Source organism: Triturus cristatus, chromosome 4_1, assembly GCF_964204655.1.
Source record: "Triturus cristatus chromosome 4_1, aTriCri1.1, whole genome shotgun sequence".
NCBI lineage: Eukaryota > Metazoa > Chordata > Amphibia > Caudata > Salamandridae > Triturus > Triturus cristatus.
Window position 1 is genome coordinate 394562762 of NC_140585.1, and position 24576 is coordinate 394587337.

The 24576-nt window shown below is 43.6% G+C and overlaps 1 protein-coding gene across 2 annotated transcripts in view; it reads right to left on the reverse strand.

Annotated features, from left to right (window-relative positions):
• PARVG (parvin gamma) overlaps positions 1–24576 on the reverse strand; it is a 282942-nt gene that overhangs the window by 24809 nt on the left and 233557 nt on the right. For both annotated transcript variants that reach the window (XM_085652454.1, XM_085652453.1), the window contains exons 10-11: positions 11089–11157; positions 1875–1976 (exon numbers count right to left, since the gene is read on the reverse strand). In XM_085652454.1, the coding sequence (XP_085508580.1) occupies positions 1875–1976; positions 11089–11157 (171 nt within the window). The remainder of the gene's footprint in view (positions 1–1874; positions 1977–11088; positions 11158–24576) is intronic.

The window sequence follows — 24576 nt, forward strand, 5'->3', positions numbered from 1 at the left end:
AACAAGGCTGATTAAATTGAACAGATTAGTTTGATTTTGGTTGGATTTAAACAATGGTCATTCTTAGAAATCAAACCCTATGCACTGACTATCAAAAAAAAATGTTCTAGAGTTCCTATTTGTTTAAAACCACAACTCATCTGCAAGGAGTAAATCAGGTCAATTAAGAAATACAAGTATCAGGTTTGGCATCCTTTCTGAGATTAGGTGTTATAAAGCCGCCATTTAGTACCTTTTAGCTTTGAGCTAGCGGATAGAAGGTCTGGGAGAGACCTGACAAGAGTAAAAGACCAAAGAAGAAGGGAAACTGTCTTAGAGGTTGGAAAGACCAGGCACCTCATGCTGGAGACACACACAGGGGACCCCCTGCCAGATGCAACAGGCTGGCGAGTGGATCTTCGGCCCTAAGAAAAACTCAGACCCCGCCCCCCAAAAGAGGTGGTAGCTATCTATGCCATTGCTGATGACTATAATAACTGAGTGTGTGTACTTGGGCTCAATTGCACCATGCACCAAATAGTGCAGGAATGTTGAAAAGTGTCAATGGTGAGATTGTCTGAGGAGGTATAAGACGACCTTCTAGTTTAAGAGCCTGAATACTGCATCCATTAAATCAAGGAAGTTGTGATCAGAAAGTATGGCTGACGCCGGAGAAGTACCTGTGGGAATTCAGAAACAGTAGAATAGTCTTGCCCCTCTCAACATGGGTTTGACCAATTTCCATTACCTTTTGTGGGAGGACAGATGTGTGCACAGGGGAAAGAGAATGCGTGACACTGAAGAAAAATGGGACTATTTTGTGTATGTAACACAGAGACCGGATTCTTGACTCTCCCAAACTTACAGTCAAACAAGTGGAGAGGATCTGGGATCTAGGTCAAACATGCTAGGCCATTATAGTGCTGCCAAACCTGCACAGCAATTGCCTCACTGTAGTGGCCTGTGCTGGGCCACATGGAGATGAATTGAGCACAGAGGTAATATCAACAGACCCACATTCGACAGGTCATTTATGGGCATGATTCCACAGTACTGCATAAAGTTTATATGAAGGGTTTGCTTCGACAGCAGAATCACTGTAGCAACCAAAGTAGAGCTGGACACAGTAACTCTCTCTATGCTCCATCTCTATCTCTTGCTGCACGCTCCTGGAAGATACTTGGGCCACTGCGTCTATGCTTATCTTTTGAGTCACACAACCTCGCTTCTCCCTTCTACATCATCACACACGCAAGGTGAAGAGATGGAGGTCAAAACTATTTAGCTCATCAAATTGCCAGAGTAAACTAATGATTGCCCGGGTCTGCAGCACTGTACTGATCTCTGTTGGGGGAAGGACCCAGGACCTCCACCCTTAAATATTTTCTGCTGTGGTAAGCTGCTCCTATGCCCCAGAATATGTATGGGAAGGAGCTTCCATTCGGTTTCTGTGACAGAGGACATAAATTAAACACATAGGGCTACAATTCCCCCTACTCGATGCTCAGTTCCCCAGTTACATTCTCTCTCCCACCAGCAAACTGAAACCTACTGAGCACTGAACCACACTGCAACAATAAATATTATTTTAGACCTTAGCAGATTAAAATGGACTACAATGCTGTCATAGGAGTCCAAAATGGATTCAACAGAATGTCAATGCATTGTCCAAAAAATGTCTGGGGGCCGGCGGTACAACAGGACTCACTTAATTATTTACCAAGGCAATGCTTTTACTGGAAGTTCTCATTCCAGTTCAGATTGTTTTGCTCATCCCAGCCACAGGAATGTAATGCTCAAAATAGGTCCACCTTCTGGTGTTAGTATCTTTCAAAGACGGCCATTAGGTTTTCATCTGCATTTCAAAAAGGTTTTGAGATATTCGATAAACTTACCATTTCTGCTTGAGAGCAGGGCGTCAGGAAGAAATCGCAGAGGTTCAGGAAATAACCTTCAAGTTGTCCTATTAGCAGAAGTAATATAACCCCATCTGCAAACTAGAGAAAGCCAAGAGATTAGGCAGGATACTGTAGTGATGATAAAGATGAAGTAAGCGAGCAGCAACTGGTTTATCTGAGCACCCACTGTGTACTCCCCTCGACTTGAGTCCCGGTATTCCAATGCCCCCCAAAGTTTAAACCTATGACTCCTCCATTGGCCCATACCTAGAACATTGCCACTAGGGAACGAGCTGAGGTACAGAGTAAGCTTCATATTTCTCCCCCTTAATAAACAAATAGCATCATTGGTGCAATAACAATAAACAGTAACAAACATTGAGAACTGGTCGTGAATAGTGAAAAAAGAGTCCTGAATATGGAAAGAAAAAAACATAACTACAACCATTCAACATAAACTGCTATCCCAAACCAAAGTCTGTGAATCTCTCAGATAATACAGTTCTACCATATACCGCGACACTTACAAGTTGCCAATCATTTCCCTGTTGGGTGTCCCTGATCATCGCTAGAGTCATTTACATCCCTATTACCAAAACCAAGTGTTACTTGGATTCCAGTTCTTTCTCTTCCTTCCAATCAAGTACTTTGAAGCATCTGGCCAATTTACTAAAATGCCACACCTTCCCATTACCAAATTTAGCATAATTAGCAAAGATTTGTGTGAAGTGTAAGGGGTTGCTAAGCTTACTGTGACCCTTCTTTCAGTTGGTTGTCATTTTGACACATATCCAACCACCCGAATCAAGGGTCACTTCCTTTACTCCACGTTTCCGATCATAATTTTCCTGATAGAATTCCTGTACTTTCCTTATGTTCTCCTTCACCGAGGAGAGAGATGTGTTCCCTGATCTCCAGATAACCAGACAGAATTGTCTTTGGTGAAGGCTCGCTATCCTTCATAATTCTGAATGGACTGAAGCCAGCCAATGTATGAGTGATTCTGTGTGCCCAAAAACAGTTTCCGCAAACCCTTCTCCCTATTTTTTCCACTACAGATGGCCAGTAGCACCTTACCCAGTATCACTCTGTTGAAAAACTCCACACAGTCATTCCCTGCAGGGTGATAGAGCGGAGTATTTTTGGCCGATTTCTACTTCACTGGAAATGATCTGTAGTTCATTATCTTTCAGTAGTGTTTTAGGAATTCGTTTCATGGTAAAAACTTTCTGTTGAAAAATATGATTGCCTGCAGATCAATTCTTGTAAATCCTTTCCTTTGAGCAGGCGGGCCGGGGGCCACACGGAAATCGAGAATGATACGATAACATCCTCTGAGCACAAAGAGGTGAACTAACATTGGACTCATCACAGCTGCTATCAACTGGAACAGTGGCTCATTTATTTCAAAGTGTGCGACTCCTATATTACAGGGAGCCACTCTATAATAAGAGCACTGAAAACTGAAAAGAGAACTCTCCAGTTGGAACCCCTACAACATATGAGAATATGCTCAACAATTTGAAAATATTTCCAAAGGCGCCCATATTGGAAATCAGAGGCACCCATATTGGACACCTGGTCCTACTTTTGGCAAAACCAAATCGACTAGATTTTAGCTTACTGATTCCCCTTTCAACCTCTGCTGCATTAATTTAAAGAAAATGAGCGGTCCTGATGAAGGTGGATTCAAGTTCAATTATACACTGAAACGTGCTTCAGCCTGATAATTTTCCAGTTGGCGGCACAACCATGGAAAATAAAGAAGGATTCTCGCCATGAGTTATATTTTGCAAGCCAGTCAAAACTGGAAAATTATATATGTGATGTGTGTATGTGTACGATTGGGATGTGATGACTGTATGTGAGGTTAGTTCACTTGTGATGATAGAAGGGGATAAGCTTTAACATGACAATTTACATGTTTAATATTGCATAATCATGCCTTACTTGCCCATTTTAGGAAAATTGTTTTTGTTGAATTATTTATGATTTGCACTGTATATAAGAACACAGGAAATTTAAGGTTTTTATTTCTTAAAAATTACAAATGAAAAAAAACAAATGAAAAAATGGTCTATGATTAGATCAATATAATTATAAAAGACTGAAATCAAAAATAAAATATATGAACCAATGAATTTATGTTGTTTCAGTCACATCGATAACAAAGGGACAGCCCGTATGAGCTAATTCCAGCCACTGAGTAAATAAATGTTGGTCGAGTGGGAGGCTTTGTATTTCTTGTTTTCTCCTTTCTCCCAGACCGCACAAATTATTTTCAAAGGGGTACCTCTTGCTATGCACATTAGCACCTTACCCATTTCCACTCTGTTGAAAAGCTCCACACAGCCATTGCCTGCAGGGTGATAAGAGTGGAGTATTTTTGGCCGATTTCTACTTAGAAAAGATTTCACCTCACTGGAAATGAACTGTAGTTCATTATCTTTCAGTAGTGTTTTAGGAATTCGTTATATGGAAAAACATTCTGTTGAAAAATATGATTGCCTACAGATCAATTCTTGTTAGAATTTCTACGTCAGGTTACTTGGAAATAAAAGTCCAAATGAACAATAATATATTTTGGGATCCCTTTCAGATCAGGAATAGGACCTAAGATAGCAAGAGATAGATCTTTCCAAAGACCCTCTAGACATTTCATGCAACCTAAAGGTGGTCTAAACGTTACCTGTGATTTTCCAGCACTTGCACACTGTACACAATTTCTAACAAATTTCTCCAACTCTAAACCAATACCAGGGCACCAATATGACCCTTTTCTTTGACTTGATGATTTCTAGGTGACTCTCATGCATGATGTTCAATATTTTCTGTTTTAAGATGCAAGGAGGAACTACCCCCCTCACATCCTAACATTGGTGGATAAGTAAATTCTCACTTCCTAAAATTTCTGGCAGTTTTTATCCATTGTACTTTTGTTAGGCCAACCAATCTTGATATCGTTTTTAATGTTCCACAAACCCAGCACAATTTTTTATTTCTCAATCATGTTCCTCAATGGCACATTCTTCATCACCATCATCCACTAAAGCCACATTGTACATATCCCATTCACTCAGAATGAACTTGTTGGAACTGGCACTTTCTGGTTGGCTAAGGCAGTACCCCAGCCAGGCAGAACCTACCACTCCCATCAGTGGGGTATGATTACACACACACTGTGTAACCTCCACTCACCATGGAGTAGCTTGGCACTGAGCAGTCAGGCTTACCACAGAGGCAACGTGAAAACCATTGGCACAACACTCGCTCACAATAACTGCCTTCAGCATCACAAAAGACACTTCATACATGATGTATGTATATAAAGTTTGTATTCAACATACATAATAATCAACACAACATATACATCATGTATTTTTGGGTATAAATCACATTCAGAATTATGACTAGGAGTTCTAGACCCAGTCCTGTTCGAATGACATCAGTAATATGCACACTTGGGACAGATCATAATATACACGCCGCAGAACCATATTGTGGTGCAACACATTGCCCACCTCAGACACACCGTAGCAATTCTTCTAATTCAATACCAGACCGTTATAGGGTGCACCCCGGGTCACAACGATATCAGATTTAGGCACATACCACAAATGATAATACTTTTTACAAGCACCGCGGGCTGAGGCAGCGCAGGTAAAACCAATGTCACACGTAATGCTATTCTGGCAAGAAATCAACGTAATCAGGCAAGCCGCCATCCAGTGTCAAGAATCATAGGTGGTTCCCCACTGTCACTCCCCCCCACACACACACTCACTTTGTACCGCAATGCGGTGCCACGGGTATCACACAAGTCCTTAAGGAAGTGTTCGAACACATACGCACTCACCATCTATATGCGGTGCAACTGATAACCAGCAGGTCAGTTGGATACACACTGCAGACTCTGTGGCACCAAGCCTCCCTCCACCCTCTAACTTACCCGACCGTCCTACATCCACAGATGAGAGACACCCATCCTCTCCCTGGGTACTAGGCCACACGCAGCTGAAGCCACTCTTAGTTCGGGTCCCAGGAAGCAGATGGGGGTAGGCTGCAAGGTCAATTAGAAGGCAGTCTGCAAAAGGGGTTTGGCAACCTCTGGAGAAGTTAACTCACAGGATGCAGAGCAGACACAGGTTGAGAGCAATAGACAGTAACACCCAAGAGGACCCCAAGAGCCTTCCGGCACTAGGCCAGGTCTGCGAAGCACAGGAGGGGTTACACAGTGGATGATTGGAGAATGAAGCAAAGGGAGGGGTCTCTCGGATGGGGGAGGCACCCCATCAGGAACACGCTGATCAGAGTCGCACCCAGGCATCCGGGCAAAATGTCAGGCGTGCCTTGATATGGGTCGCACCAGAACATTTTGGACACACACAATGAAGAGTTGCAAAATCTGTACCTCCTTGGAAATGAGGCACAACGTCCGGAGCACATCGAGTATGGCTGAACCAGAAAGCTCGGGTCACACACACAACAAAGAGTCGCACATTCCACGCGACCCTTGAAATGAGGCACAACGTCTGGTGCACACAGATATTGGTTGCACCAGACAGTTCGTGTTACACACACAGGTGCAAGTTCAGCGAAGTTTCATTAGGTAGAATCAGGCACTTTGAACACAGTTGTCACCAATAAATGTAATTCCTGTCTGCCATGAGGCCTTGGAATGCAGATTTTAATATTTAGTGGGGCCATGATCTGGCTCCTGAGGCCAAGTGTCAAAACCATCTCCTACAGTCTCTGCAGCCAGGCCCGCAAATGGCAGAGGTCTGTCATTACAATCGAATGTCCAGTGTTTTATAGCTGGGGCTCGGGAATGCCCAGATGTGCTCCCCCAACTTCCAGTGTGGACTGGAGCCAAGAACCAGGGCACACAAAGAGTTAAGAGCACAGAAATGCCCACTTTCTAGTTGTGGCATTTCTGCGTATATTACGAATAAAACGACTTTACCACTGGAAAGGGGTTGTCACTGCAAATCCAATTATATGAAACAGCATGAGGCTGCTCCACTGCAGTCCATTATTGCAGTCTGAAGTGATTTCAACCATTTCCCCATGTTAGCCTATGGGAAGAGCAAATCTCATATGCAGTGAAAACATGCATGAGTATTCCTCACTTCCTGGGTAGGGGACATATATCTGTACCTGCCCTGCCTTTCACCTTCCACTCACTTCACCCCTTAAACCGTACTTTCAGAGTAATCAGGTGGATATTAAAGGTCCTCTCAGTATGGATAGTGACTTAAACAGGCCAGTCTAAGTAAACAAGCAATTGCACGGATTAGCCTGCAATGGCAGCAAGGACACGTCTTTGAGAGCACAATCGGTGCAAAGCACAAACCAGCGTGCACTGGCAGAGTGCACACATATATTTAAGAGTACCACTGGTGCAACGGAGTATACAAGCCCGCAATGGCAAGCCAGACACATCCTTGAGAGCACCATTGGTATAAAGCACAGACTAGCGTGCAATAACAGGCTGGACATGACTTTAAGAGCACCATCGGTGTGAGTGCGCTCACCAGCCTTCAATGACAGGCTGGAGGCAGGTCTTAATACATAGTAGGTGTGAGTGTGCACCCATCAACTAGCCGTGGCAGAGCTGTCTGACTGACCTTTTAGAAGCCTCAGGTGAGCAGCCCTTCCTAACGTGTGTAGAAAGGGTGCGCACACTGCACTTACAGTGGGGAAATGCCCCTGGCCCTAAGGCTTTAACACGGGAACCAGCCATCCCCAGGAAATGTCCCATCAGGAGTGTCAACCTCATAGGTGGAGAAAACCCACATGGGGGTTCATCCCAACCTGGGCAGTGCACACGCCGATGTATCTACCCAGCCACTCACCTATCCCAGTTTGGTAGCAGTGAATGGCCCTTTCAGGGGTGGCTACAGAGTGAGACTGGCCACCCTGAGTATGAGACTTTTTTGACAGGCTATTCAGGTGGGTGGTACAGTCCGTGAGACGTTCCCCCTAGTAGCCAGTGTTGCACCCACCCTAGGTATGTGGTAAACCTTTTTACAGGGCACTCACAGGTGCAACACTTAACCCAATCAAGGTAGCACCATATCCTGACATGTGCAGGAAGGCTCATGCACTTTCCCATTGCAGTACAGTGGGAAAGTCCTAAGGTTTGGAAAAGAGAGTTGGCAAAAACCAGGAGGGCAAAAAGCAAAAGGTTTTAGGGAAATCCCTCTAAGAAGGGTCATTTCCAACAGTACTCCTCAATGGGTAGCGGTGATCTACTTTAAAAAAACATCAGCTACTTAGTTACGTGTGCCTGGAAAATATTCAATATAATTAAAATCAAACAACCTTAGTTGCATCCTCACTATAGGGGTGGTGCTTTAAAGGTGCCTGAGGGAGTTTAAACCTAAATCAAATGCTTGTGATTGGTATGCAAGGTAAACATTGAACCCCATATTGTTGAAACTTCTCCATGGCCTATACACTACCCAACATCTCTCTGAATCTATGTTTCTTCCATAGAAGCGAGAAGCAAAAGGCAAGGTGTATTCATGTAAATCTTTAGCGACTTGAGAAAAGAAAAGCTCCCAACTCCATTCCACTTGCACCACTATTGGTCACAGAATGGGCGTTAGGGTCAAAACCTTGTAGAGGAACAGCTTGACAAATGTTACTCTTCATACTTTCAAATTCTTGCTGTAGGTTATGATGTCAAACCAAGTCTAAATGATCTTTGAGTCACGGTCTCAACCCATAGGCTTTGCTTGCAAAGTTCTTAATAAACCTTGAATAAAACTCAGTTAACCCTAAAAAAGCATCTCACTTCATCCTTGCAAGTAGGTGGTGGCACGTTCCTTGTATAATCATTAATCTCTATTTTATTTGGAATGCCTGGTTCACTAACTATATGGCCAAGATATGTCACAGGCTTTACAGGAAAAGTACACTTTTTAAATTCAGCAAACAAGCCATTTTCACTCAAGATTTCCAGCATTTTCATTAATGATTGGTCATGTTCAACCCTGTTCCTGCCCATTTTCAGAATATCCTCCTGAAAAAAACAACTCTTTTGAAATGGTTGAATAAATTGTGCATCAATATGAAAAGGGTAATAAAAGCAGTACAATTCCTGCTTCCAGGATAGAGGGGTACCTGGTGATAGGCCAAAGCTAGATCAATAGCAGAAAACCATTGAACTCCTTTGGTCTGCGCTAGCTCATCCTAGGAAGTGGAAATTTATCTGCAACAATGTCTGTTTAAATCTCTCAGATTAATGCATAGTCATATGTGTGCAACGACTAAAGGAGCAAAACATTCTGTACACTTAGAAAACTCACTTTTCCTCTTTTCCACCAATTTAAGTTCCATTATTAACCTCTTCCTTGACACTAATGAGTATGTTCTTTAATTTATGACACACAGGTTTAGCATCACTTTGTAACACAACCTTATGAGTCAAACTTTAAGCTTCCCATACCTCTGGAAATTCACTTTGCATCATCTTCCCAACTTTACTTCCCTCACCATGTATGGATAATAACTATTCTTCACTACTGGGGTTTAAGGTAATTGACAACGCTTTCTGACCGATCCACCTCTGGTAAAGGTAGAAATGGCTGGTGGTGCAAAACTAAACGTCTGAGCTGCTGCACACATAAGACAATGTTGGCAGCTGGTATAGAAAATAATGGTACAGTAATTGGGTGAGAGTTCTCAGCTCTAGTTGCAAAACAAATGTGAAAAAGACTATGCAATTCATGGAAGCAATGAAGATAAATACATACTACGTACTTGAAAAAAAAGTTTTAAAAGGCATAATGTGTACTAAAATAAAACCCCTACTTCTCTCCGTGATAATTCTCTGTGGTTTTCCTGTTGAACAATTGCTACTGGTAGTACATTTAATGCAACCAGGATGGCTGCAATGCGAGATCACAGGTTGTGACTTGTACATCAGAATTACAAATTCCATGATTGAGCTAATGCAATAGAGTTGCCTGCAATGTGGGGTCACGTAACGTGACCTGTGTGTGGAGTTGCAGCTGCAAGTAAATGCAGTATATGCATTTGAAGATGGCGACGCATACCCCAACGGTTGTAACACAAGCTACGACAACTGTTGGTATGCATGCCCACATTGTATCCGGAATGCCTGCTTTCGCTTTTAGATATACCAAGCCCCGTCACCAATAATTGGTCAGACAGTGGCAACAGAGCAAAGGAGAGTCCACACTCCTAGCACCGACTGCCAGTCCTTAACAGCAACAAGAGGGCACCGAAGCAGATGAGCATCAGCCAAAAGACGAAGTAAGAAACCAGCAGCCACACCAAAGGCCATATGTAGATAGCTAAATACCGGTCGGTAACGGCCGAAATTCTGTAATTTTCCTGTTACCGACCGGTATTTAGCCCTTTCCAATGTAGGAGGCAGGTTTTAAGGATTCGGTAATTTACCGAATCGGTATTTTAAGAAATCGGTAAAATACCGATTCGGTAAATTACCGAATCCTCAAATCCTATGTAGGGAGCACTCAAGTGAGTGCTTTTTTGTTTCAAGGATTCGTTAATTACCACCAACTACAGGTTGGTGGTAAATACTGAATACCTGTGAAAAAGCACTTTTCTGCTTTTCTAGATATGCCATGTGGCAGACATACATGCCCTTAGGGCATGTATGTGCGCCACATGTGCACACATGCACGATTCAGGGGTGCAACAGGGTGTCAATGTGACACCCTGCCACCCTTGAATCTGCTCCCCCTATTACCGATTCGGTATTTACCGAATCGGTAATAGTGAATGGCTTCCCATTCATTCCTATGGGCCTCCAGGCCCATAGGAATGAATGGGAAGGTATGCCTTATTACCGATTCGGTACCGAATATTACCGATTGGGTAAAATTTACCGAATTTTTACCAACATTATATTTACCGATTCATAAATACCGAATCGGTAAAATTCGGTATTTCAGATTCGATAAATATAAATTACCTACATATGGCCCCAAGTCACCAAATCATCAGTTAAGAACAAGAAACACTGACTCATCAATGTTATCTATCTCCTGACATTTGAGGGCACCAGACTCCACAAACCTCACAATAGGCAACACTAGTATTGTCTTGAAGATTCAAAAGGGATATTGTATTTAAGGCACAGCTCATGTTAGACTTGTGGTCTGGCAATATTTATAGACGTTGCAATGCAATATAAAGGTTATACACATGAGCGTACCTGTGTGTCGAGATCTGTCACTGTGATTCCTAAATTCGCCAGATGTTTGTTGACAAACAGCACTATTGCCTAAAGAGGAAGAGAAGAACATGCATGCCCCATTAGTAAATAGTTTAGAAACATTTCTCATGAATGAGTTTAAAATGTGCTCAAAATCCACCATTGACAAAGAATAAGTTCTGGCCTGTGGTGCTGACCACTGAACCAGTCAGTACCACTGCTCCATGGCCCACACCAGTGTTGTGGGCCTATGCCGAAAGTGACTAGAATGTTTGACTCATTCCATGGTCAATTCCATGTCATCACGTGGATGTCACAGATAATCACACGCCACTAAAGTTAAACCTAAGCAATGGTACAATTCTTTATGTCATCATACAATTACTACCTTAGTAGTTGCTATAGAGCAAAAAAGGATTGACATAAAATAACTTCAAAAACATAGAGTATAACAAATTAGTTTCACAACTCTAATCCAAAGTAGAAACTGCCCCCTAAGGGCAAAGCACTAAGCACTATGCTATGCCATCGCACACACTGTGTCCTGCTTTGAAATTGTAAATGCTAAGAGTCATAATAAAATGGCAATGCCTTGCACATACTGATGTTCTTGTTCTGAATATTGCTATCTTATGCTAACTTTAATCTGAACTGGTATTTTGTGGGAAACTAAAAATGTGTATGCAAGAGAAAAATTAGGGATACGCATATCTACATTTTTCTCATAAGGGCTGCACTTTAATTGACCTGAAATGAAAAAGAGTAAATAATACAGCACAAGCATTACTCCAGAAGACCGTGTTATCAGAACACAATGAAGGCTCCTGTCACGATTAGGGCTCATTGGTTGAGGATAACGATAGACTGGGAAGTGGCCCCGATGAATTACCAGTGGCTCAGATTAATTTAAGCATTCCATTCCATCCTTCACTTTTTTGTTTACTTTAGTATGACACTCTAAGTTGGACTGGTATGCCCAGACATGGGTCCCATGCACACTAAGCCACTGCAACCAAGCTATGCCTGATTGATTAGCCATAATAAGGGCTGAACCAATCTTGGGGTGGTTGTGTTTCAGTTCAGGAAGGACCAAGCCTGGCAGTTAGGGCTGGACTGTTCCAATTGGACCAGGGTCAAGACTGTTTTGCCTATGGTTGGTCCAAACGGAGGTGGCATAGTTTGCAAAATAATGATGGACTGGAAAGCAGCACGAGAAAATACCATTGGCTGAGAGTATTTCAAGTACTCAATATATCCCTTTTTCTATACTTCTGGGTTCTACCTCAGCAGCACCCTACATGTTCTTCACAGCAGACCATTTTCTTGCCTGTAGTCCCCAGGTACCTAGGTCATGTGATTGGCTATGTGCAATCACAGTACAAGAGAGGCACAATAGCAGGACCAGTTCAACAGACGTTCTATGGACCCTTCTTCAGTACCGCTCTTTAGTGGTTTGTGGTGTTGGAATCACCAACCTTGAGAAGAGGGCACACAGTACAGAGTACAAATCAATGTTTGGTGTACCTCCACACACCTGACACTGGTTAAATAACAATTCTAATCCTTACTATGCACCTTCCCGGCTCATTTTCAACTCTCCCTGTTTTTGCAGCGGTGTAAAAAAGGAGGTTAAGATTTGCCCGATTGGTGGGGCACAATCCTAACCTACTGGTGCCTCATTATCCCTCCATCATTGACAGACACTCAAGGAGAAAGCTCACTGTCTGTCCACCACTGTGGAGCATTCTTGGCATAATTAAAAACGGCATTCACCAAGGCCAGCTCCTTCCATCTACACTTCTTTCAAAGGGCCCAATGCATAGAAGCAGCTCAATCCAAAACATGGGCCATTCCACTGCAAACTCCTGGGAGCATCCCCTTTCTTAATTTCAGCAAAGATGATGCCTATGGGGATCCCCTCTCCCTTCTTCTGGCAGTAGCTACTTCACCTCGCTGGAATGCACCTATTATTTACTAGGGCCTTTGATGTGCCAGCTGGTGCAGCGCAATCATTAATGCTTTCAGATCAAAGAGAAAATGCCATTAAAAGCTGGCTCAGAGAAAATATGCTCTTTTATTAACTATTTTACAGAAGCCAGCTATGTCACAAACGACCTCCTGTCTGAATTCTGGACCACTGAAATTATGGACAAGGCATCACTCTCTAATTTGTACCATGATCCAATTGAACGTGGAGGTTAAAACAAACAGCACAAGTGAAAAATATACTACACAGTATTAAACGTCTATCTAAGAGCAGTGGTGTTTTTACTCTCAGTCTTCAATGATATTATAATTGTCAGAAACCCGTTCAGAGGGCCACGGTGGACAGCAAAAGCCACTAGACCCAACCGTGGAGGTCGAAGCTTTTTACTCACAACGTCCTAGTGCCTGACCTACTATGGGTCAAGAGTAACTGGGCCAAGCACTCCTTTAGCACTTGGCTGTCAGCGGTAGCGCGGTTCAAGCAGTTCAAGGCTTCCCAGCGGAGATGTAGACAGAGGAAGTTGAACACAGGCTCACAACTCAAAATACGTTCAGCAGCAACACTAAATGGTTGTCTTGTCAAATACTTGCTTTCATGAAAAAAAAGGAGCATTGATATATGACCACAAGGTAAAATAGGAATTCACAAACAACACACACAGTTCCCTGAAGTCTGGGTTCTAGTATTTCATAGGGGGGTTTCTGACTACTACTCCCCTCAGGCTACCGGCCGTGGTTATTCCCCATTCTCTATAAATGACATTCAAGTTAAGCCCCACTAGTAGTCTGAGTTTTAAGAGTCCCACTCTGACTCTTATTAAGTCAAAAGTGTTCCAGGGCCACAGCGCTTTATGGCAGGCAAGCCCCCCAGGCTGCCTGGCCCATAAATCAGTCTTACCCACACCAGCAGGACCTGCATGACCGGAGTCTCCAAGAGCGTCCCCTTTGCAGGTGCTAACAATGCAGCAGCTGTCTCCAGTGAGTTCCTCACATACAGCCCTGCAAGGGCAGCGGTCCGTGTCCTCCACTTCCTCACTCAAGGTCCTGCAAAGAAAGTGGAATGATGGGTCTTTGACGCTCATCCAATGCTGATGTTTCTTTGCATCTTCCCTACAGGTGGTGGGGGGGTGGGATTTGATGCTTCCGTTGCTGATCCTTAGTCGGGGCTTGGGCCTGCAATGGTGTCCACAGTGGTCTCTTCCTCTCGACAATGGTCTTAACCAGAGAACACTCCTTGCCTTTTTCCAGTGGCACCACCTAGCATCACCATACTCACTCTACACATGGTCTGCAACCCAACTAGCACAGCAGCAATGTTCATGGTGGCCCCACCTGGTATATAGGGTAAAATGTTTCACTCCACACACTGGCTACAACCTGATTGTCATGGCAGAAATCTACCAGTGGTCCCTCTTGGAATAAGGGGGCATCGACTTTGCTCCACACAAGGGCTATGGCCTGACCAGCACAGCATCAATCTTCTTGGCAGCTTCACCTGGCAAACAGGGTCCCCGACTTTAACCTGCACCGGCCCATGACTTGATTGGTGCAGCAACCATCTCTCACACCTCGCTACTGGGGAGTTCACTGACGATATAGAAGAACGAGGCCGAAAACCTCTGAACAACTCACAAAGATTTGTCATTAATGGCAATAATGTGTCTTATCTAGCAGATAAAACTAGTTCTGGCGTTAACTTTGCTGTCCATTATATTTAGGTCTGAAGAATATCAGCTGTGTTCCTGTGTGAAAATGTATAATTCGCCAAGTTCCCTTCTGGGCTTCGCTCCCTTCAATGCTCTTCTCTTCCTCACAGGGCATATTGGTCTTGGCAAGCAGGCAGGAACTGGTGCTCCAGGCTCCCAGGACAGGTGATCATGGATTCCCTGGGTGATGTCCCAACTGGGAGAATGCCAGGCACTGGCCTGGAGTCCTATTGAGAGGTAGAAGTTCGCCCCAGTGACCTCTCTGTGAATTAAAGAGCGCCCTTTGAAATAAATGGAAAGGCCTGGCTCTCTCTTCCTCCAATTTGTCTCACCCAGCTAAAAGAAATTCAGCAATCTACAACTCTGTCTGGGGGATCCTCTGCCTCCTCATAATCGCCCAGTTAGACCTAGGTCTCCCAAAATGAAACCCAGAATCTTCCAGGTCTTTTACCATTCACAGGCACACATACACCCAGCACATTCACATTACATACATGTACTGCATCATCCCTGTACTGCACTAATCACAGGCACACATACTCATTGCACATGAATATAACACACACAAACACTGTGCAGCACTACACACCAATCTGATGTAAGCCAAGGGTGAGCTAAGCACAAAGCAGTGGAACTTTAAATGAGTGAGCCTGCAGCCCTCACTCCAGTGACACAGGTAAAACAAGCATCTCCGTTCCCACTCATGACTCCCCTTATGCTGCTTACCTTCTGGCAAACGCAGCACCCTTTCACGCCTATGAGGTCAGCACTTCGGTGTCCCACCCAGTCCAAAAAGACTGTAATCCATGAGACAGGCCAATGGCATAATCCCCCACACACGATCTGTGTTAGCTCATGACAACAAAAATCATCACCAGGGATCCTGGCATCATAGCAGTTGGGGCACTCTGGGCAGGGGTACAAGTACATCACCAAGTGAGGGTCGTTTCTGTCCCAACAATAATAATTTAGATGGGATTCTATATGCCACAGTAGTTCCTGACTGAGTCAGACAAACAGTCTTCCTCACTTAACCTTTACATGTATACGTGTGTGTGCACATTTCTCTCAGTGAATGCTCATAGTCCTTTACCCCTCCTTTAGACAAGCAACCATAGCTACACTTCTTGCCTCGTCTATGCAAGGGGTACTCTTGCTGCTGCTAAATAGATGACAGAAAATGGTGACTTCTAATATATAATTTTGGAGACACATCATGTGTGTTGAAGACGTCCTGCTGTGTAAAGGTTGAATCATGTTTTATTCACAATTGTCAAGATGAACATAAAGAACAACCTTTTTGATTACACAAGAAAAGTGGTCCATGGATATTTGACTAATTAGTCTGATATCTGTAGAAAAGATATTTGACTTTTGTTCTATACAGATTGGACACTGTGTTGATATATATGAAGAGATTATTTTAGTAATAAATGCTCCAGACAAGTCCAAGAGATGGGAGACGATTTATTTACACATCCCAAAGTGCCTAGCCTGCGCTCCTCAGTACTCAACATTCCAAGGTGCACTCCTCGTCCCTAACAGGCTGTACCAAAGACCTTAAATGGGGGGGGGGGAATTAGGAAGATACCAAGAGGATATTTACAGAAACGCAGTATGATTATAACACTTATCTCACACTTTTGAGATATTTGTCTGTCATTTGGGATTTGCTGTGGAGTGGTTAGCCCTGGGAGTGGAGCACTCATTTTTGGGGAAGACTGGGCGTGCAGTGATATATAGTACAACCGCCCATTAGCACTTAGCTTGTTCTTTTTACCCCAGGTGTTTTCAGCAGCTAACCCAAATTCAAATGGTGGTATTAAAATGTTCTTATTAGTTGAAAGGAGTGGCCGTCCCATTGAAATAATAAAAACAGTCCTTGATAGGGTAAACCACCAAAAAGCACAGTGTCAGGGTGCTACACTAAATAAACGTGCTTAAACCTCATGTAGCTTGGCACAAAAGAAGTTAGACTTAACTTAGTGACAATATGTAAAGTGTTTATGCAGCACTCTAACAGTAATAAAGTGAAAAAAAATGCAAGAAAAATCCCAAACCAAAATTCGGAAAATAGAGTGAAGTTTTATAAATAAAATTACACCAAATTACACACTAAAATCCAATCAGTTGAAACAGAGTTATGTTTTTTTTTTAAAGTACCACTCGTATTGGACCAGGTCAAAGTCACAGGTTCAGGCTGACTACGATGGACCACAGGTCTGATACAGGGACCATGTTGGTCCCGCTGAAGTGTTTACCTTTTCATGTCCAAGTCTTAGCAAGGAGCTACAGGCGGTGTTTTGCGTTGGTGGGGTCCGCATGTAGATCATGTAAGTCCAAGAAGCAGGTCTGGCACCACAGATGGTCACAGTTGTGGCCCGAAGAGCCAACAGTCACTAGAGCTTCACATTTGCAGTGGACACACTGTTACGTCTGATGTGGACTGTTGTGGCCAACATGAAGAGCAGTGATCAATAGAGATTCACGTCGGCAGGCTTTGCGGATGGTCATTGTTCACAATAGCAGAGTCCAAAACATCTGGATTTCTACCTGGTGTTCATGAGGAGTACACTTTGATACCAGCCACGGGTCCAGAACTTGGAGGGTGCATTTTGGAACTCACTCCAGCAGAGGCCAGCAGCAGGGCTCAGGCATGTCCATTTGGTGCTCGTCAGTAGGGCAGTTGAAGGAAAGGCCTCTGTAAGCTCGTTGTGTCCCTGTAGCTCACACAGGAGGACAGCAAACTGACCACTGCAGTCACTTCTGGGGAGCCTGGGTTTAAGGCTAGCAGGTCCAGTCTTCCTTCTTCAGACAGTGGGAAGTCCTTCTTCTGAAACTTCCACAGGTCGAGAAGTGAACTGATGAGAGTTTATGAAAGTGCCCCCTTTGCCTAACATTCCCCCTTTACTGAGTATGGCTGCAAACTTTATAGGGTAGCAAAGAGCTGGCAGGCCTAGGTGTGAGATGCATTTATCAGTGGCATGGCAAGCATCCATTAGAAGTCAGCGAGGGGGTGGGTATAGCCCTGAGGCTACACTTTGATGCTCAGAAGGGGGTTACTACAAACCCCAGGACATCATGCCCAAGAGAGGAACACTCTGCCCCCTCCTCCCCCAGCCAAGGCCCTTTTGACCCCATGTCTGGAAGGAATACACATAACACTCCAGGAGAGCCATTCACAGTCATGTGAGGCTGGACAGGGGCAGTAAGGCACATTTGGTTTAGGCAGAAAAATGCCTTCTTCCTAAAAATGCTGTTTTCAGAATAGTAACTTTAAATCTGACTGTATCAATAAAGAAGATTGAAAATTGCAGTTCAAATGAGTGAAAAGGAGCATTCCTCTATCTGTAAGAATTTGGTTTATTGGTTGGAGTGGGTGAAACCCTACTCAAGCAGAAACCACAATCCTTGCCCAGGTGAAGTCACAAGCAAACCCCAAATTAACTTGTGCTCAACCCTCTGGTAGCTTTGCACAGAGCAGGCTGCCTTACCTTAGAGGTAATGTGTAAAGTACAGTAAGTAAAGTACAGAAAAGTAAAGTACGATAAGTACAGCACAGTAAATTTTAATAAATAAAACAAAAGCAAAACGACAAACATCCAAATAGTGGAATCGGTGATGTGTAATTTAAAAGATTTCAGTGATTGTAGTGACAAAAAGCACAAAGCGCCAACTGTGGATAGCTGGTCGCACTAGACCGAGACATAGTCACAAGTTCAGGCTGACCCCAATGGACAGGGCTTGAGATGCAAAGTCCTGTGTCGAGAATGCGTCGTGCACCAGCTGGTACCGAAGAAGCTGCAGGGCTTGTTATGCGGAGTCCTGGATCATTGCTGAGGAGGCAATCAACAAGGTGGCTTGCAATGCGAGAGCCTGCATCAACGATACGTCATGCAGTAGCGGCTCTGCTGAGGATGCAAGGGCAATGTGAGGTCTTGTGGTGGGAAAGTCCACACAGCAGAGATGATGCATCAGTTCTGCTGACTCCACAGATGGGCTGGCAGAGCACCTTCAGGCTCACTTCCAAGGGTCCAGGACTGTGGTAGCACCACTTGGGAGGGCAGGACTCACAAAAGTCAGAGTGCAGGTTCAAGGTTGTTGGAGGACTGTTCTGTCCCTGAGGCTTCTGATCAGGAGAGCCAGCCAACAAGCCCTTTGAGTCACTCTGGGGTCCTGGGTTGAGGGTTGGATGTCCAGGCTAGTCCTTCTCACCCAGGGAAGAGGGCAGTAGGTCAGTACAGCAGGGCAGCAGTCCAGAAGAGTGGCAGTCCTTTCATCCGCACAACAATCCTTTTTCTTGGCAGAGTCTTCCACAGGTCCAGAAGTGTACTGATGAGTTGGGTCTTGAGGTCCAACATTTATACCTGGTGCCCACTTTGAAGTGGATGAAGCCTCTAGAGGTGAAGCTTCTAGAGGTTTCCACTTCCCGGAGGTGTCAGGCATCCTCTTCCTCCCTGTCCTGGCCCCATTTCATCTGGTGTCTCAATAGACTAGTAACAAACCCTTTGTGAAAGTACTCAGGAAGAGCCTTTCTGATGTGCAAGAGTGTTAGTTGACAGCCCCTCCCCCTCGTTAACCCCTGCCCACACCTATCTTTCCTTTGGCTCACTGTCTGGAACCAATACACAAAGACCAACTCCTAGCTACACCTAGGCATGTGGTCCAGGATCAGGCTGCATACACCAAATGTTTACGAAAAGAAAATGCCAACTTTCTAAAAGTGGCATTTTCAGAATTGTGATTAAAAATCCAACTTTTACTATGAAACACAGCTTTTAATTACAATCCAAAAGACGCTAAACTCAGCATCCCTACTTGCTACCAATTGAAAGATATCACTTTTTAAATGTAATAAGGAAATCCAATGTCATCCTACGGCTGAGATGGCCATTCTTTTTTCACTACCAGGACATGTAAAACTTAAAAGTACATGTCCAACTTTTTAAATACACTGCACCCTGTCCTGTGGGGTGTTGAGAGCTACCCCAGTGGTGACTTATACGTATTAAAAAGGAAGGTATAGGCCTTGTAAAAGGCTATTTATGCCAGGTCAAAATGACAGTTTAAAACGGCACACACAGGCTACAATGGCAGGCCTGACAAATGTTTAAAGGGCTACTCAGGAGGGTGGCATAATTGGTGCTGCAGGCCCACTTGTAGCATTTAATGTACAGGCCCTGGGTACACATGTAAAATAATAGGGCTAATTGGGTGTAAGCCAATTCTACCATATTTAAAGGAGAGAGCACTAGCACATTAGCACTGGTTACCAGTGGTAAAACCTGTATAGTTGTAAAAGCCAACTGAAACAGGTTCAGAAAAAGGAAGAGTGAAGGCAAAAAGTCTGGGGATGATGATGCAAAAAGGGCCAAGGTCAACACTGTCTGCTGGCAAACTGAAGTTTGCAATTATTATGGGAGAGAAAGACTTGCCACAGTGAGCAACAATATTATGAATTTATTCCACTGTCAGAACATGTAAAACTTAAAAACACATGCCCCACATGTTAAATACCATGCACCCAGCCCTATGAGCCAATAGGGTCTAAGTTGGGAGTTACATTATTTGCGTGCCCCTATGAGTGCCCCAGCCCACTAGTATCATTTAATTTACAGGCCCTGGGTCCAGCTTGTACATTGTCCTACAGATTTATAAGTAAATTAAATGTGCCAATTAAGTGTAGGTCAAATTTGCCATGTTTACAGGAGAGAGCAGAAGCTTTTCACCACTGGTTAGAAGGGGTAAAGTGAACAGATTCCTAATGCCAATAAAAAACAAGTTCTGCAAAAATAGAGGGTGAAGGCAAAACATCTGGGTGCAAGTGAAACAAGGATGTCATGTTTAACAGGTAAACACTGAAAGCTGCAGCTGAAATTCATTTTACACAGAGCATTAGTGTGGGTGAGGCTTAATTAGGAGGGGTGCATGCCACAGCAGAGGTCCTAAACCAGAGGTCCAAAAGCACAAACACGAGTCAGATCACACACAACATTATTGGTCCTTGGCAGTAAGCAGCAGATTTGAGGCAGCTGTTTTTAAAGACTAAACTCTTCATATATAATCAAATGGATAGTACTTGGAAAACAAAAACATCACAACACATAGCACAACATTACAAGACCATGTTAAAATAACACAGTAACACAACAATAAATCAACATCATTACATAAAACAGCCACACAAAATACAGCAACACAAGAATACAACACAATTACATTATACTTTACACAGCAACACAACTACAAAAAAAGTTAATGCAAAAGCACAAAATAGCAAAACATTCCAAAACAACAAACTCAGCGCTACACATCAAAACACCATAAATGGACAAAGTCAATAAATGGTAAATGGCAACTTGCAACTTAATGCAAAACACAGCGTGTAATAAAACTACATCACAAATAACAAAACACCAATACAACACAACAACCAAACACATGAAAACAGAGTATCAAATTAACACAATCAATTAACACAATATAATATGTAGTGCCACTACAAAACATTTGCCACAATCTTAACACGTTTCAACTAGACTACATAAATAAACACCAAAGCCTTACACTGCACCAACATAAGACAACACACCACCAAGACACAAGAAATAACACAACATAAATACCCAAGAATGCATCTTACCAACAACCAAAAGTACAACTACAACACCAATACAAGTGCTCCATGTTAGTGAAACGATTTTGTGTTGTTTTGAGGTGTGGTTGTTTTGTGGTGTGTTGTCTTGGATTGAGATCTGGTGTTTTTTGTGTTTTGTTATTGTGTATGTTATATGGTGTGTAGTAGTTGTCTTGTAAGTTTTGAACATGGCCATGGTGTTGCCATTGCTCAAAATGTTGAGAGCTGCTACTGATTGTGAAGTTGGGTGGCAAACCTTTACACTGTGCTAATTTTAAAGATACCCACTTTTAATACCCACAAATGGATTTATATCCCAACTGTCTCACCAGTTAGGCTGTCATCATTCAGTATCTAAGATGCCTGTCTGATTTATAAGTTTCGCATGCCCAGTGCTTGCAGGCAAGACAGGCAGGACCATTTTCAGTTATCTTGCAGTTAAAATGAGCTTGATTTGAATGGTGCAGCAAGTGCAGTGGCACCAGGGTCAAAAGCTCTAGGGACCCCACTAAACGCAGAAGATTGCTAACTTTACAACTAAATAAACACAAGAACAGTTATCTAGCAGGTACTTGGGCTGTGATTTGAATGGTGCAGCAGTTGCAGTGGCATAGGGCCCAAAAGTTGTTAAAACTCCTGCAAACACATAATATTGCTATCACATCAATTAATTATATTATTTACCTCTTTCATTTCATTTTTCAAATTTTGATATCAGTTACCCGCACTACACCACTGGAAACAGAACAATATATTGCCTCTTTGTACATAAACAAGTCATGCAACTGTAACAGACTTTCTGTAATTTATATTGTACAACTACTTGGCAAGCTACAACTTACAACAACAAGAATTTGCAAAGCAATATGTCTCGCATTCACACGGGTTTGAGCTATTGGCATTGTAAATGACAATGCCTTTTCAATGAAAGGCATTGTCATTTACAATATTAATAGCTTAAACTCTCGCAAATGCGAGACCTATTGCATTGCAATAAAGGGCCTTCTCGACCACTTATTAGATTGTAAATATCAGAGGAAGAGACCGGCCTGTGATGTCTTCAAAGTAGTGATAAATAGTGCAGTGAAGAAGATGTGTACGTGTTGTAAATTACACAGACACAAAGTGTGAAGTGAGAGTTACATATGATCTGAGCTATGAACACTAACAAAGTGCTCCATCACCTTTCGCTCTGTGATTACACTGTCGCGGCTCAGGAGGAAGAGCGGGAGGGGGGGCTAGTTCCTACCCTCTCCGGGATTTGAGTGTGCAGTGTGGCATTGCGTAATATCATTGCTATCTTTGGCCTAATAAAAAACACTCCAGCTGTAGAGGGGCCTTGGCTTCACCTCCTGGTGCAGGGCGGGCTGTGCTTTATGGCAGGCATGGAGGGAGGAACGGATGGTCTCGGCTGCAGCTCTGGCCTCGTACAGTGCCCCTGCTATTACTAGTGAGCGAGAGGCTGGCATTGGAGGTGGTGGTGGTATTGGTATTGGTGGTGATATTGGTGGTGGTGGCATTGCTGGTGGTGGTGCTGGTGGTACTGGTGTTGGCATTGGTGGTGGTATTGGTGGTAGAATTGGTATTGGTGGTGGTATTGGTACTGGTGGTGGTGATATTGGTGGTGGTGGTATTGGTGGTGGTGGTGGTATTGGTGGTGGTAGTGGTGGTATTGGTGGTGGAATTGGTGGTGGCATTGGTGGTGGAATTGGTGGTGGTATTGGTGGTGGGATTGGTATTGGTGGTGGTATTGTTGGTGGTATTGGTACTGGTGGTGGTGGTGGTGGTATTGGTGGTGGTATTGGTTGTGGTTTTGGTGGTGGTATTGGTGGTGGTGGTATTTGTGGTATTGGTATTGTGGTGGTGGTGGTATTGGTGGTGGTGGTATTGGTGGGTGGTGGTATTGGTGGTGGTGATATTGGTGGTGGAGGTGGTATTGGTGGTGGTTTTTGTGGTGGTGGTATTGGTGGTGATGGTATTGGTATTGGTGGTGGTGGTGGTATTAGTAGTGGTGGTGGTATTGGTAGTGTTGGCATTGGTGGTGGTGGTATTGGTGGTGGTATTGGTGGCATTGGAGTGGTGGTATTGGTGGTGGTATTGGTGGTATTAGTGGTGGTGGTATTGGTGTTGGTTTTGGTGGTATTGGTGGTGGTGGTATTGGTGGTGGTGGTATTGGTGGTGGTGGTATTGGTGATGGTGGTATTGTAGTGGTGCTATAGGTGAAGGTGGTGTTGTTAATAAAACAGGCTTTTGAAAACATCCCGTCAGGTGGCTTTAGTACAGATGACTGTAACACAGATGTGCTGTTGTCAGCTTCAGTCTATTAGCACAGTATTATGTGCTACCTGGTATTCACATGACCTTCGCTAATCATTTCTTAAATCCATTTTACGGGGGGGGGGAGGGAGGTTGAAACAGACACCGGATAATGCCGGGTTAAAGTGATTGAAAGCAGGTGGCCGTGTTATGGGGACGGCCGTGCTGCTTAAAAAAACTCAAGCTGTTTCAGCTGAAGTAGCGCATGTCCGGCCTGCAGTAAAAGAAGCTCAATAAATTAAATAGTGCTTACAAACTAAATAACAGGTCCGTTTAACAACTGAAGTAAAGAGGCCAGGACCCTTGGGAGGTTACAAATGAAGACAAGCCAATACTAAGGAGGGACTAACAAGCCTATTAACTAATCCGAAGGCAGCATTTATGAAAGACAATGACACAAGCCAATGAAAAATATGGCAGGAGAGTGGGCGTGGCTTTTCTCCCATACTCTACTACAGCAGTCTCGCAGAGTGAACAGCGCATGTGCGCTGCCGCTTGGCTCGACCTAAAAAACAGCTTATTATTAATCATATAGGCGAAACCTAATGCATTTACCTATGCTTGTTAAGACTTTTCAGTACGTCAAGACACCAGCTGTCCTAACCAAAATACCTTCTCTTTTACAGCTACAAAATGCCAAAAGCATGAGTCATTTCACAGTACGAGAACATACAAGGCTCTTTATTTATTCATTCATGCCATCATTTAATCCTTTGCCCGTCAGGGCAGCTCCTGCTAAAGTGTGGTTTCATACTGCAGGTACCGCACTGTACAGTAAGAGGTGGATGTGGCTGCAGATCTGTTTACAGTCATGTCGTTTCCTGCGTACGTGCTCTTCTGTGA